Source organism: Musa acuminata, chromosome BXJ1-5 (genome assembly GCF_036884655.1).
Source record: "Musa acuminata AAA Group cultivar baxijiao chromosome BXJ1-5, Cavendish_Baxijiao_AAA, whole genome shotgun sequence".
Classification (NCBI taxonomy): domain Eukaryota; kingdom Viridiplantae; phylum Streptophyta; class Magnoliopsida; order Zingiberales; family Musaceae; genus Musa; species Musa acuminata.
The window spans coordinates 41,408,854-41,423,749 of NC_088331.1; the positions used below are offsets into that span (position 1 = coordinate 41,408,854).

General features: G+C 36.2%; 2 protein-coding genes across 3 annotated transcripts; one reads left to right on the top strand and one right to left on the bottom strand.

The window, feature by feature from the left end:
* Nucleotides 1-4,608: 4,608 nt before the first annotated feature.
* LOC135674332 (uncharacterized) lies at nucleotides 4,609-9,907 on the top strand. Of its 2 annotated transcripts, XR_010513588.1 has the most exons (10): nucleotides 4,609-5,141; nucleotides 5,998-6,210; nucleotides 6,309-6,509; nucleotides 6,870-6,977; nucleotides 7,114-7,251; nucleotides 7,356-7,607; nucleotides 7,745-8,065; nucleotides 8,168-8,335; nucleotides 9,590-9,637; nucleotides 9,755-9,907. XR_010513588.1 is itself a non-coding variant. In XM_065184094.1 (9 exons), the coding sequence occupies exons 1-8, from the start codon at nucleotides 4,662-4,664 to the stop codon at nucleotides 8,330-8,332; spliced, it is 1,878 nt and encodes a 625-aa protein (XP_065040166.1). In that variant the 5' UTR covers nucleotides 4,609-4,661; the 3' UTR covers nucleotides 8,333-8,335; nucleotides 8,691-9,155. The 2 variants fall into 2 exon arrangements, 1 of the variants encoding a protein (XP_065040166.1); XM_065184094.1 differs by lacking the exons at nucleotides 9,590-9,637; nucleotides 9,755-9,907 and adding an exon at nucleotides 8,691-9,155.
* Nucleotides 9,908-10,491: 584 nt separating this feature from the next.
* Nucleotides 10,492-12,930, bottom strand: LOC135674333 (photosystem II reaction center PSB28 protein, chloroplastic-like). The gene is made up of 2 exons (XM_065184095.1): nucleotides 12,740-12,930; nucleotides 10,492-11,052 (listed from the first exon to the last, which is right to left on the bottom strand). The coding sequence occupies exons 1-2, from the start codon at nucleotides 12,813-12,815 to the stop codon at nucleotides 10,577-10,579; spliced, it is 552 nt and encodes a 183-aa protein (XP_065040167.1). The 5' UTR covers nucleotides 12,816-12,930; the 3' UTR covers nucleotides 10,492-10,576.
* Between the last annotated feature and the right edge of the window lie 1,966 nt (nucleotides 12,931-14,896).

Consider the following 14,896-nt stretch of genomic DNA (forward strand, 5'->3'; position numbering starts at 1 on the left):
TCGAAAAATTACAGATTTATGGCTTTGTATTAAAACGAAAGAAAGGTTTGGTGCTAAGCTAAAATCTTTCGATTTATGAAGGATTAAAATGAAAATAAAGATTAAGATTTCTATAGGATGGGGTTAGAACATTTACCTTAGAAAATTTTGGGTCCCAAATGTAGGGAGTTGATGCAAAACCTCAAGCAAAGCTTCTTTAGTTAAGCTTTCCTTTAGTTTCTTCTCTAATTGCATTAGGTTTAGCTAATACAAAGCTTGCAAGGTGGCAAGCATGCATGAAAGAGGCCTATGTATCATCCTTAGAATAAACAGAGGTGGCACCAACCTTAAGTTAGCTAGTGACACATATCCATCATTTCTTTTTCTTTAACTTAAATCTGAATCTTTCATAAATCATATCAAATTTCTAATATTTACTCTTAGGTCCCTAGCCATGAACTTTTAATATAATATTATTTAATATAAAAAAATTATTAAATAATCCTCATATTTACAAACAAGCATTTACTAAATTTTTAAAAAATGGGGGATGTTACATTACTAGCCCTAGATACAGTAAGACATAGCTTAATTCGTGTGAGGATATATCATTTATGATACTTTAAAGTCAGTCAATCAAAAATTGGGATTGTATACTCCGTTACTCATTCCATCGTAACCATTGGAGAGCATATCTATGGATTTTTTTAGAGGTCTACCTATGAAAAGATTAGGATACGACTATCTATTTATATTGTCAATAGATTCTCAAAGATGGTGGTACTCATGCCCCGTAAGAAGATAATCACTCGAGAAGGAACAACCTAATTATTCTTCAAACACATATGGACACACTTTGGCCTTTCGAGTTTTGTCGTGTCTGACCGTGATAAGCATTTCTTGAGTAGCTTTCAGAGTTCATTTTGGACCATGATAGATACTAAACTAAAAAAAAGCATAGCCTTCCATCAGCAAACTGATGGCCAAACCAAAATAATAAATCATACCATAATTTATCTCTTTCGAGAATACAACCCTCGACACCGAAAGACATGGGATGAAAGCTTACCGTACCTTCAATTTGCTTTCAATTAGGTAGTGTATAGTTCTATCAATAAATCACTGGTTGAGGTATGCTTAGGTTATTTACCTAAAAGTTCTTTTGATTTGTATTTCATGATCGATTAATAACAAAAACAATGCAACACAACAAGCTCAAAAATTTTTGACGAACATTATCAAGGTGAATTAGGAGGTTGAGAAGCAACTTCAACCAAGCCAATAAAAATATAAAGAATGACATGATTAATATCATGTTGAAAGATGATTCTATAAAAGAGACCTTGTATGACAATACCTTAGGAAAAAATGACTTAAATGAAAAGGAAAGAAGCTAAAGCCTATCTGATGTAGACCGATCAAAATCTCGAAGTAAATTAAAGATAATGTATGTCAACTCGATTTATCACCCTACATAGAGATATATTCAGTTGTGAACATTAAGAACTTAAAGCCATTTGAGCCTTCCATGCAGATGATGAGTCAATTAAGATGTTGCTATATGTCGAAGACTTGGGGACTGTCCAAAAGAAGCCCCTTGAGAAGGACACTATCATCGAGAAGAAGTCCACTAGCACTAACTAAGTCCAATAAGTCATAGTATCCCTAACTTCAAAATAAGATTCAATAGGATGTGAATTACTCAATTGGTGGAGCCATGATCAAGGATAATCTCAATACTATTCATCCTTATTTGATCAAATAAAGCCCAAGCCTAAGAAACAATAATCCTCTTATCTCAATCTAAGTTGTTGTTATAGCAATATAATTAGGACAATCTTCATCCAAATAGGGGTAGCCACCAAGTAAACCCTACAAGGAAAGTTTTACGAGGGAAATCCCAATCGCTATGCCCCACGAGAAAAAGTCTTTACACCTTAAAGACTTAGAGCACCTCTCTCCCAATAAAATAAGAGGTGTGCTCACATCTAAGGAGAATTAAGAAAGCCTTTAGTAAAGAGCCAACCAATCATAGTTTTGTAGCAAGGAGAAGAGAAAGAAGAATTCTGCATCACTACAGCAAACTTTTTTCGATCACAACCTTTATTTTCACATTCCAACGGCCCAAAGCTCTACCCGAAGGTTTGTATAGCTATTGTGAGAAGTCTTCAACACCTACTATCTACTATCCAAACCTTAGGAAGATGTTCTCGCAACAAAGAGAGAAGGAGAAGACTGAAGACCGACAGTGATCGCAGCCTATCAAGAGCATCGATATACTGTCCAAAAATAACTTATGTTTTTACATACACATAAGCTTTCTTTTATGTTTCTATTTTCATTATTTCATATCTCATTGTTATGGCTTTACCTTAATAAGTAAAAGAGGTTATTTTCTTTCAATTTTACACTTAGTTTTTATGCGATCATTCTCTCCTCTACTTCTTAACTTGGGGTTATAAATAACCGAAAAAGATTTATAAATAATTATCTCCATATTAAATTAGTAGCTTATGTTTTATCGATTGGTTTAAGCTAGTTTTTTATTGCATTGGAGTGAAACAGAAAATTATATTACTATTATAAATAAGTAATTGAAAGATGATTAATAATATAATTTCATATTGCTACTGTAACATCCTATTAGTCCCATAGAAGTGGACAATGAGTATGATTGACTTATATTAGTCCCACTATGTTAACTCCTAGTTAGCATTTTGGTTCGTTGTTGAAGGACCAAAATTGAGTTATTGGCCGGTTGATTCATCAGACTCGGGTTCTGACATTTGGTATCAGAACCGACGTAGCATTTGGGCAGGGTGAGAGGGCTCGAGTATGAAAGGATGATCCCGATCTTATTAGTCCCACATCGAAAATGAATAATGAGTATAATTGTCTTAGACCTTATGAGTGTTATTAGTTAGTTGACTCATCAGTAATACTCAGTTCAAAGATCAAGAACGCAGGAAAGAATTTGTCAAAGTTTAATTTGTTATAATTGTCTCGTGGTAATGAACTAACTTAACTATATTGCATGAGGATTATAAGTTGTGTTTGGCAACGTATTTTTAATATGTAGTTCAAAAAAGAGTTTAGTAAATATATTGTTATGAAATATTGTGAGTATCGAGTGCATAATTGACGAAAAGTGTGTTTTAAATGTGCTATAAGTGTTGTTTGATAAAATTATATTTCAAAAGTCTATTAAATATTTTATTCTAATAATATTTTTTTAACATTTCTTTAAAAGTAAATATTATTTTATTTAAATTAATATATAAATAAACAAAATAAAAGACATGAATATATGTAATATTTTAAAAATATATGGTCTAGATATAGAATAAATTGAAAATTAATCATATAAATGAATGTAAAATAATCTTTAAAAATAAGTAAATAAAATTTTAAATTTATGAGAAAATGTACGACACAGAAAATAGAGAGAGAGAGAGAGAGAGAGAGAGAGAGAGAGGATTAGGAGATGAGAATTAGAAACTCTATTATATATTGATAATCTTATAATTTTAGATAATATTATAGGGTACATTAAAAATTTAAAAATAATATTAATATCCCATAAATATAAAAATAGTAATGTTATTATAAGATATCATTGGTATTTAAATGTTTTTAATATAACATTCCGATCAAAAATGATTTTAAAATAATTTCATAAATATTAATTTTTATATTTCAAATGTGTTCTAAAACTTACCGTACTCCTGCATTTGAGAAGCTCCTCGATTGCAGACGTCGGTGGTGCGATGACGGGCGCAAGCATGGCCTTCCACATCTTTGTGTTCCGTAACCTCCGGCGAGTAGAGAAGAACCCCTGCCTGCCGCCGGAGTCATGGAGACGGAAGACACGTTTTAGCTTTGAGTTCTCCACTTGTATGATTATTTTTGTGTTCCGTAACCTCGGGCGAGTAGAGAAGAACCCCTGCCTGCCGCCGGAGTCATGGAGACGGAAGACATGTTTGAGCTTTGAGTTCTCCACTTGTATGATTATCTTTGTGTTCCGTAACCTCCGGCGAGTAGAGAAGAACCCCTGCCTGCCGCCGGAGTCATGGACACGGAAGACACGTTTAAGCTTTGAGTTCTCCACTTGTATGTTTATCTTTGTGTTCCGTAACCTCCGGCGAGTAGAGAAGAACCCCTGCCTACCGCCGGAGTCATGGAGACGGAAGACACGTTTGAGCTTTGAGTTCTCCACTTGTATGATTATCTTTGTGTTCCGTAACGTCCGGCGAGTAGAGAAGAACCCATGCCTGCCGCCGGAGTCATGGAGACGGAAGACACGCTTAAGCTTTGAGTTCTCCACTTGTATGATTATTTTGAGAGGCTGTTTGTTTCATCAAAAACAAAATATCAAATGTATGTATTCTGCGCAATCTGAATATGGTAGGTATGATTATAATACAGACAAAGTCCAGGCCACATTTGTTCGTTCGAGGCATTAAAAGAGAGGGAAGTAAGATGTCATCGATAAAACATTTATTTTTTCTTTTTTTTATATTTTTAACTACTGTGTGGCCAATTACTCTCAAATAACGATTAAATTAAAATTGATACCGTCAAAGCAATAAGCTATCGGATCCGGATCCTAACTGGGCAACTAAATTGGACCATCGTTCCCCCGACTCCTCCAGAAAGAGTGCGACACGAGGGAGAAGCAGGAAATGGAGGACTTGGACGAGGCGATGCGTGCTCAGTTCCCGCTCTCCTTCGGGAAGCCCTCCAAGCCCCAACCCCATACCTCTGGCGCCCACTCCGCCACGCGCCGGAGCACCTCTTCCGCTAACCCTGCCGCCTCCTTCCCGAACCCTAACCCTGACTCCCGGCCCGACCACGGCCCCCGCAGAGAGGTTTTCGAGCCTGGAAGGGCTGGTTCAAGCCGCGCCGCGGATGAGTCCAGGGTTTCGGCGGAGGACGAGGATGACGGCACCATGATCGGGCCTCCGCCGCCGCCGCCGCCGATGGCAGCGGGGTCGGAGGAGGGGGATGACGGGTTGATAATCGGGCCACCGCGGCCCCCACCGTCGTCCTCGGAGCAAAATGATTCGGATGATGAGTCGGAGTCGTCCGAATTGGATGGCGATATGGAGGATTTGCCTCGGATTCCCCTCAGTAACGAGATCGTCCTCAAAGGGCATACTAAGGTATGGTTTTACTCTTTGTAGCTTCTTCTTCGTTCGCATTTCTTCTTTTGAGAAATATCTTGCAAGAAGATCCTAAAGCATAAACCAAAAGAAAGTCTTAGCTACAAATCAAATAATATTTTCTGGCTGTGCCAAGAGTCTCAACATCTTTGCCTGCCTATTGACAGCAAATTATACACTGTTTTTTAGCTTAACCAGAGAATTGGGTTATAATCGAAAATTAATAGAACATTATGCACATATTTTCTCAGCTTCTGGGAAGAAAATTGCAATAACGAGAAAGCGGTACACACACTTTAAAGGATTTTTATTAGCATCACTTGGAGTACCAATATGCAGTCCTTATAAGAAACAACTCCTTGTGTTTGTGATATAATATGCTTTGTTTGGCTTTTCCTGTGCTATCTGTTGCTTATTCAAAAAAAATCTGATGATTTTCCCCGTTATCTTTTGTTTATGCCTACCATGGAGTAGAAAGGTCAAATAAAGTCATTGTTTGACAATATTCATTAAAGAACACATTCAAATCGTCCGCTCTGTATAATCATTGTTTTTTTATTGCTAAATTAGTTCCCATGTTGATTCTCATTTAAACCTTTCATAAGTTCAACACTGATGAGTCAATGAGTCATATATCATGTTTTCTTAGTCAAGCTTTTTTAAAAGAATAAGAATATTGTGCTAGTAGAATATGAATATTCTAAATGACGGCTTCGTTAGTGTCTGTATGCTAGAGTCTTTTTAGCAATTAGATTTCAAAATAAATTGCAAGATTATTCCTGTGAAGCTAAGCTTTTGTTATGGCTTCAATCCATACATGTTTTAGTGCCTGACTAATTATTTCTTTTTTCTGTAGGTTGTCTCAGCTCTTGCTGTTGATCATTCAGGATCAAGAGTCCTCACTGGTAGCTATGATTATACCGTCCGCATGTATGACTTCCAAGGAATGAATTCCAAGTTGCAATCTTTCAGACAACTGGAGCCATTTGAGGGACATCAAGTCCGAAGTTTAAGTTGGAGTCCAACCTCAGATCGTTTTTTGTGTGTAACAGGTTCTGCACAGGCTAAGGTAGATTCTGTCCTTAATCTACAAAGCAATCAGACCACTTTTGGGGATATTTAAAATATACAGCCCTTCTTTGACAAGAAATATAACCTGTATGTCAGATCTATGACCGAGATGGGCTTACCTTGGGTGAGTTTATAAAGGGAGACATGTATATACGTGACTTGAAGAACACCAAGGGGCATATATCAGGATTGACTGGTGGAGAATGGAACCCAAAATCAAAGGAGACTATTTTGACTTCTTCAGAAGATGGATCCTTGCGTATTTGGGATGTTGCCGACTTCAAAAGTCAAAAGCAGGTCTATGTTCCTCTTTTTACATTTACATTTGTAGCAGGCAAAAAACAAGAATTCAATTGATCTTTGTTCTTGCCTTATGATCTCAAAGAACAATATTCAGTGTGTTTTTCTCAGACATCCAAAGAGTTTGCTACAACTGTAATATGGAACAATTTCCACGATTAGTACCTCATACTTTGATGAAATGCTTTTTTGTAAACAAGTCATAGTTTCAAATTCAGGAATTGTCTTTATTGTTGTTATCAATTCTTAGAAGTTTGAAATATTATAATTATATCTTGAGCATGTGCTTGATCATGACAGTATAGTTTGGTTTGTAAGATGTTTTATGACCAATCTAAGAAGCTCTTTTATTTGCAGGTGATAAAACCCAAACTTGCCAGACCATTAAGAATTCCAGTTACTGCATGTGCTTGGGATCATGATGGCAAACGTATTGTTGGTGGCATTGGCGATGGATCAATACAGGTAGAAAGGCAGTTCAATTGGGGTCAGCCAACATTTTTTATAGAACTTCATCTTTTTATCCTTCAAACTTTGTGGGGCCTCAATTGCATCTCTTTTAAACTGTTAGTGTTTCTAATGGAGTTGCTTTCTCTTGCAGCTATGGAGCATAAAGCCAGGATGGGGAAGCAGACCAGATATTCATGTTGGCGATGCGCATAGTGATGATATTACTGGGCTTAAGTTTTCCACGGACGGGCAGGTACTTCTGTCGAGAAGCATGGATAGTACACTGAAGGTGATGTTACATTATTATTCAGATCAATCCATAGTTGATGATTTTTTTTTACTTTTCATTTATATTTTGCAAAAGTTTAGCTAAATAATTGGATGTTTGAATAGATATGGGATCTGCGCCAAATGCGAACACCTATTAAAGTATTTGCAGATCTTCCAAACCATTATGCTCAGACAAATGCTGCATTTAGTCCTGATGAGCAATTAATTTTCACTGGAACATCTGTTGAAAAAGAAGGCACATCTGGCGGTTTACTGTTCTTTTTTGACCGAAGGAAACTAGAGCTTGTATCACAGGTGGGGATATCTCCAACATACAGTGTTATACGTTGTACTTGGCATCCGAAGATTAACCAGGTTTGTTTTTGGTTCTAATCTTTGTGGTTGTTAAATGCAATTATCTATATCTGACTGTATATTTCTTAAATTAATTGTTTTAGAGAGGGTTTTGTGAATATACTATTGTATGATGCTGTTGGCTGTGGTTTCTGAAGGTTTTTGCAACAGTGGGGGACAAGAAAGAGGGTGGAACGCATATTCTGTATGATTCATCTGTAAGTCAGAGAGGAGCACTTGTATGTGTTGGACGAGCTCCAAGGAAAAAGTCTGTTGATGATTTCGAGGTGCAGCCAGTTATTCACAACCCACATGCGTTACCATTATTTAGAGATGCTCCCAGCCGCAAACGGCTAAGAGAAAAAGCATTAAAAGATCCCATGAAGTCACACAAGCCTGAACTTCCTGTCACTGGTCCAGGATTTGGTGGAAGAGTTGGAGTGACCAAAGGCAGTTTGTTGACTCAGTACCTTTTGAAGGCATGCGTTATTTGGTTAAACACCATTTCTGTTATTTTATTTCTTTTACTTGTTATCCTTGTTCTTGTTGCATGTATCAAGTTTTAATAATTATCATTGCAGCAAGGTGGTTTAATCAAAGAAACCTGGATGGATGAAGATCCAAGAGAGGCAATACTTAAATATGCTGATGCTGCTGCAAAGGATCCTAAATTCATTGCCCCTGCATATGCAGAAACTCAACCAGAGCCTGTTTTTGCAAAGTCTGATTCCGAGGAAGAGAAATGAGAGGTACTTTTCTTCCCTTTCCATGTATTTTTTGAAGAGATGTATAATCTTTACCCTTGGGGTTGTCATTAAGTGTGCCAATTGCTTATAATATGGAGTATGCTCTTTCTAGTATCCAACAGATTTATTTTCAAATCCTCCTCTTTTTTCATTGTGTAAATTAATTGTTGGTATCCGTTATTCTTTTTTTCTGTTAATTTGGTTGGGAAACCTTTGAGCAATTCCCGCTATAAAAAATTCCTGCTAAAAGTTGAAAATGTTTTACATAATTAATTATTTATTATTTGTGACTGATTTCTTATAATTCTCATGCTTTAATTTTCGAGTCTCTGATCCACAGTCATCACCTATTGTACAGTTCTTCAGGATGGAAACTTGCTTGCCTGATGTGGAGACTAATAGAAAGGCAACTCCGGAAAAAAAAAATTGTCGGATTTGTTGATGAACATCGATTTTAGAATCATCATCATCAGGCTTAACTAAAAGTGTCCTCGTTGGGATAAGAAGATAGACATTAATGCTTTCCATCTACAAACCAATTTGTCTTTATTCATTTAGAATTCAAGTTAGGCGAATGTGTGAAGTGAGGGCTGCATGCTGATTGAGATATCTAAAACCTAAAATTTGAGTGTCTTTTGCATCATGAACTGACTACAGTTGCCATCTGCCATTCTTATCTTATCTTGACTGACAAGTCAATTTGATAGCTGTAGGTAAGGTTTGATAGTTGTAGGCAAGGTTTAGTCCAACGACTTGTTCTGTGGTATATACCTCAAACTGGATGTATAAAGTTGAACTGTCATAGTTTTACCGTGACAAATAAGTCTGATGGTGTTGGATTTTTTGAAGAAATAATGCTGGTTTTTTTTTTTTTTTTTTTTTTTTTTCTGGATGTGGGTGGGTCGAAAGTTGGAATATATTGTTTTGTGAGACTGCTGTCATGAGAGATGATCTTCAGGTGACTGCACAAGATAGGTTCAACATGATCCATGTGAAATCCGAAGGTACTGATTAAGATGTTAGATAAGACAGTCTCTACTCTTTTAAGTTGTACAAAATGTAATTGAAGAATAAGACTGTTAATTGGCTAGCTAGATATACTAAGCTATAACTATATCGGTATTTTTTTTGGATTGGGGAGTGGCCGTATCATTTTTTGCATTCTAATCTACAGAGCTCCTTTTGTGTTTCTACTACTTAATTAATATATTTCTCTTTTGAAAAAACAAAACTGATAAGTGTATAACAATTCTGTAGAACAATTCCAACAGGAACAGCGCTTAACTTCAATTTGGGATAGAGATGGTAAGTACATAGATGTAACATGAATGCAAAAAGTATAACAATTCTTTAATTGTATTTCATCAAGTTCAAATTGAGAAACTAGTTGAAAGTTTGAAGGCTTATCTCTGGATTTTGCAGATAGGAGATGAAGGAATATGAGGGCTTGTGTTCATGTTTGTTTTTTCTTTCTTCTTTTGAAGCTGATGAGGGTCTTTTCCTCTGTACAAAATCTATGACATCGATTCTAAGACTTAACACGTAATATGAGGAATTCCAGATCCTACTCCAGCACATTTGGTTCTCTGAATTCATTTGATGTAGTAATCTTCTGATGAACATTCACACTTCATCTGTAGTAAATTTTCTGCTCTAGAGAGTCCAAAAATATCATGTAGATTAATAGATATCTGAACTGCAAGAAAATAGAGTAGGATTGTTGATTGCCATACATACTGTGATTCTGATACAATGAAAAGTAACATTAGGTTTCTAAAAGACCTAAAGACCAGATGGCCTTTGACAAAATTGAATGTTTTATCTCAGGTGTAGACTCAATTTTGCTTCATGTCCATAAGTAGCCCAACATTATGATGATAGAGTCTTTTATCGACTGATGAGAGAGCATAGCAGTAAGAGTACCCACAATTATCATTTACAGATCACCTTTGATGGAGAGACAATACATGAAAAGATTAAGTTTCTGACCAACAAAAAGAGCATACCATATTTTATGTACCTGTTTATATTATTCTACAATAGAACTTAGCTTTCTTAGACAAACTCAAATTGAGATGGAATCACTCTGATATGTTGAGCAACATCTTGCAATTGATGTTAGTAACATTAATTTTGAGGAGAAAACATTAAAAAAATCATTGAACAAAACTTTGAAATATTAGATAGTATAATTCAAATATAGCTGCTTGTCAGATTTATGAAAAATGGAGGATGTATGCAGCCTCACTTCTTGACAAATTGCAAGCCATTGGCCTGAGAGTACCTCTCCATGAACCTCATAAATCTATCCCATTCTCGGGGACTCCGCATCACATATTTGGCTTCGATTCTTGAAGGCTTTCCATTCACAAACTTGGCACTCACATCAACTGACTGGAGCACACCTTCCTCATCAATCATGAAGAATCCAGTGATGTCTCCGAGTTCACTTGATGAGTCAAAAACAGAAGGTTGGTCAAAACTAAATATTGCGACACCGTTTGTACCATCTCTCGATTTTGTTAGTCTCACATCTGGTACAGTCTGCTCATCAGTTCCTTGGATGAACTGAATCACTGGCTTGACCATCATCATAGTCACCCTTGAATTATAAGAATTCCCTCCTCTTGGAATCACCTTTGGAGGAGGAATCCTTAAAGATATGCCACAGAAAGCAGAATGAGAAATTGGACGAGCAACAGTAGAGAGAGGTGCTATGCCTGTAAAACATCACAAAGTTCATTAACTAAAGAGGATTAAATGGAAACTTGAATAAGATATTTCACACTATCTATCCAAGCTATCCAAGAATTCTATCTATATTCAAAAATCAACTAAACAGTACAACTAATAGAATAATAAACAACCATCACAAGTACGGAAAAGCCGGTTAATATACAGGTGTAACTGTCAACCTGCTTCCATTATAAAGACCTCCTATACATGAACCTCCATGGCTACTTTCCAGAGTTATTGAGAAGATTCTTCCAAAATTTCTTGGTACTCTAAGGTCATGCTCAGAAAGAAATTTAACAAGCTGGGGATTTGAAGACTGGTAGCCAAATTGGATCGGCAAGGCATGAAGAAATAGAAAGGCCATTTTGCTTCTAACCAAGAAAGTTTGTTCCTAGTAATGTATACCAAGAAAAGGATTAAAACTTATAGAGATTCTGTACAATTTTAATCTGATCAACAAAAATTGGAATTTATGGACCAATATTTTGTGGTGCGACTACTGGTAATAACAGGACATAAGAATTTGGATTTAACTCTACCAGATTTTAGTACAGTAAGAAGGGTATTTCATATTCATCTAAGGTATAGGCGATGATGCTCAGGTTAAAGCAATGATGCTATCATATTCATCTAAGATCATATAAGGGAAGTGGGAAAAGGAAAGACATCTGAAAATCCTGCGCCACCAGATGAAGATTAAGATTTATCAACTTAAAAACTGCAAAAAAATTAAATTTATCCATTTCTTAGTCAAAACTATGCATAGCTATGCAACTTCAGTTACATTTATACTAATGAATGTATGTGCAGATTATGGTACTCTTCATAAGCACTTGAAAGTTTGACATTCGAGTGTAATATCTGGCACTCGGAGCAAGAAGCCTGAGATTTTAACACTAAGCAAAACCAAGTAGTACCTTTACTGCAAAATACATCGAACTGCAGGTGCTTGTGTTTTCATTCAAACACTTTGATATACTGAAGTTAATACAAGAGGAAGGGCTGGGTATTTGAGGATATCACTTTGGCAATCATTCTTTCTTTTATCCCTACAAACTAGAAGAAAAAAAGAACCTGTAAAACAAGGCATCTCATTATATTTATTGTTATAATTACTTGAAAATTTCTGACACCTTGTATGAAAAACAATTGCTTCATAACTTTTGGTATAATAACTCGAAAAGCTCTCTTTCAGAGCATCACAAGTTCAGATTAAGGAAATGTAGAAGGAACTAATTGAAAAGGAAGAGTGGGAGGGTGGAACAACATCTTTGGTATGATTTCTTCAGCCTGTAAATTGTTAAATCTATAAACTGCACCCACTAAATTGTTTATTTAGCTTATAAGCAACATAAAATTTCTCCTTTCTTACTCCCACTGTAGCAATATCGAATCACAATGAAAGAAAAAAGTTTGTACACACACATCGTTCTCTTACCTCCATCTGTAGCATCAAAATTTACCACAACCCACCACTCCCTGAGCATTTATCCTAAAGCACACATTCATAGAACTAACAGAACAGATTCAGGAAGAACAAGGAAAACAAATTTCTTTCTACCTTGTCGACGCTCAAAAAGGAACCAATTGCCCAGAAAACGAATGCTGATATTTCACAGAGAGAGAGAGAGAGAGAGAGAGAGAGAGAGAGAGAGAGAGAGAGAGAGAGACCTGGGAGGGAGTGATGGTTCTTGGGGCATTTCGAGATGGCCGAAGAAGAAACAGCAACAAAGTGAACCGCAGACATCCTCAGGAGTCGACGACGGCGGAGAGGGGAGTCAAACTACGAGAGAGAAGGCAAGCAGCGGAGAGACACAGAAAAGCCTCGTGAAATAGGAAAGAGAGCGGCTTGAGTGCTGGTGTGTAACAACGAGAGTCGTTCACATCCATGTCGCCCGTGTTCCTGAACAGATATGGAGGGCCATCCGACATCAAACCAACCAAATCTATCATGTCGAACCCAAATTATTTGATCCAATCGCAAGTTTGGCCTAACCCAGCTCAAATCATGCTCCAGTCAAAGGAATCGCTTATGTATCATGAGAATCTGCACAGATTCTCAGCATCATACACCTTTGGAAGATCCAACCTTCCAATCTAAATCTGATACATGCAACAATAGGAAAATATTGTTGGCCAGAACTTGAGAACTCCCCAAAAAATCAAGATTTATTGACTTGGATTCAACCTGTGGACAAGAGAATCCACGCTCCATAGATTGCGTTGGATTGTCAGATCAGGTTCACTGGCAAAATAGTGGTGTGTAGGCTTAGTATGCGCTCAATTGTGTACCTTGTTCTTTTGAGCAGGCGACAAGAAAACCATTACTGGACTATATAACATGTATCATGTTTCTTGGTTATGATGATATCTTTCAAATCGTGTTACTTTTCTCTTGAAATAAATATGAAAATTAATATCCATGATTAGTGGCATAAACCAGTCTTTGGTGGAGGATGATTAGTTTTGTATAATAGATCAGCCAAGTGTTTCTTCAACTTTAACTTCAACATCCATAGATTTATTTCTTCTCCAAAGATAGAATATTTATGTAGAAAAGAGTCCAAGGAACAGGCAGCTTAAGAGGCACTCTTTTGGCCAAGATTAATTTGATTAGGGAAATTGAAGTACCTCAATGTAGGCATCTCCTGCCTATATCCGTATGTCCATCAGTTTCTTTACTTCTTTAATGAAACACATCAATCAATATGATCTAGTTAGTCATTTATATTAATGAGAGAGCTAATTACAGCAGACCAGTATATGTTTTTGCACTATAGTTGACATTAATAACTAGATATAGGGACCAGAAATGATGTTAGATCTCACTGATTTAATGTGAATCATGTGTCATAAAAACTGTATTATCCAATGAGGAAGTTAAATACATTTCATTCTATATATGAAACTCCAGTGTGATAGTAGCAAAGAACATAATTAAGTCCATCACACTGAAGCATTATGGAAGATTGATGAAAGAACATAACTCTCAGAATCGCTCATGAAACTACCGTTCAAACGTAGGCCCTCCACGTTGAAAATGGATTTAGAGGGGTGTGAGTGACTAATTTCTATAAACAACCTACTAATTCTCATAGTTTTGACCTGTTTTGCAGATTCACAGTGCTTCTCGATGAACATAAGTGGTTCACCAAATGGTGATTTCATTGATCAAATCAATGAGAGACTTTTCAACAGTGAGACTCATGGTTGCTTTCATCGATGACAATGGAGCAGAACATGGCGACTTGACTGCCAATTCACATGAGAAGCTTCTATGTAGGAAATATCACCTTAATTTCTCTTTTTCTTTGTTATCTTTTTTAGGGTAATAAATGTCGTTGATGTTGAAGAAGAAAATTTTCAGTGAATTAATAGCAGCGGGAATTAAAAGAAACTTTTTTAGTTTCTGCCTTAATTTTTATCATGAATTTTTTTCCTTCTTTAGAAGAATATTTTTTGGATAAAGATGATGAGTCGATTCACCTTTCCTCTTGTTTTCCGTATCGATTGCTCAAACCATGTTCGCTTCCTCGATCATACCTCCATCACTCACTACTCTAATTGTGGTCCATCCACGGTGCATTATTTTTTTTTCTTTGTTTAACCTAATCATGATATGAATGCTGAAAATAGAATCACCTATGCAGGTTTTGAGTTCCTAAATACTCACACGAAACTCTTTCTATATTTTAAAAAAATTATTTAAAACTCAAATGAGCGTTTATACATATTTCTTGTTTATTCTTGTTCAACATAAGGGCACCCATTTTTTCAACAAAATAAAAATTTTATTTAAAACTCAATTGAGGTATCAGGTAAGGGATT

What these genes read in the sequence shown, in the direction of transcription:
- LOC135674332 (XM_065184094.1), top strand. Translation starts at nt 4,662, where the DNA reads ATGGAGGACTTGGACGAGGCGATGCGTGCTCAGTTCCCGCTCTCCTTC. An exon ending in TTGGCGATGGATCAATACAG is followed by an intron (nt 6,978 to 7,113) that starts GTAGAAAGGCAG and finishes TTTCTCTTGCAG; the next exon opens with CTATGGAGCATAAAGCCAGG. An exon ending in GCATGGATAGTACACTGAAG is followed by an intron (nt 7,252 to 7,355) that starts GTGATGTTACAT and finishes ATGTTTGAATAG; the next exon opens with ATATGGGATCTGCGCCAAAT.
- LOC135674333 (XM_065184095.1), bottom strand. Translation starts at nt 12,815, where the DNA reads ATGTCTGCGGTTCACTTTGTTGCTGTTTCTTCTTCGGCCATCTCGAAA. An exon ending in GAACCATCACTCCCTCCCAG is followed by an intron (nt 11,053 to 12,739) that starts GTCTCTCTCTCT and finishes GATGTTTTACAG; the next exon opens with GCATAGCACCTCTCTCTACT.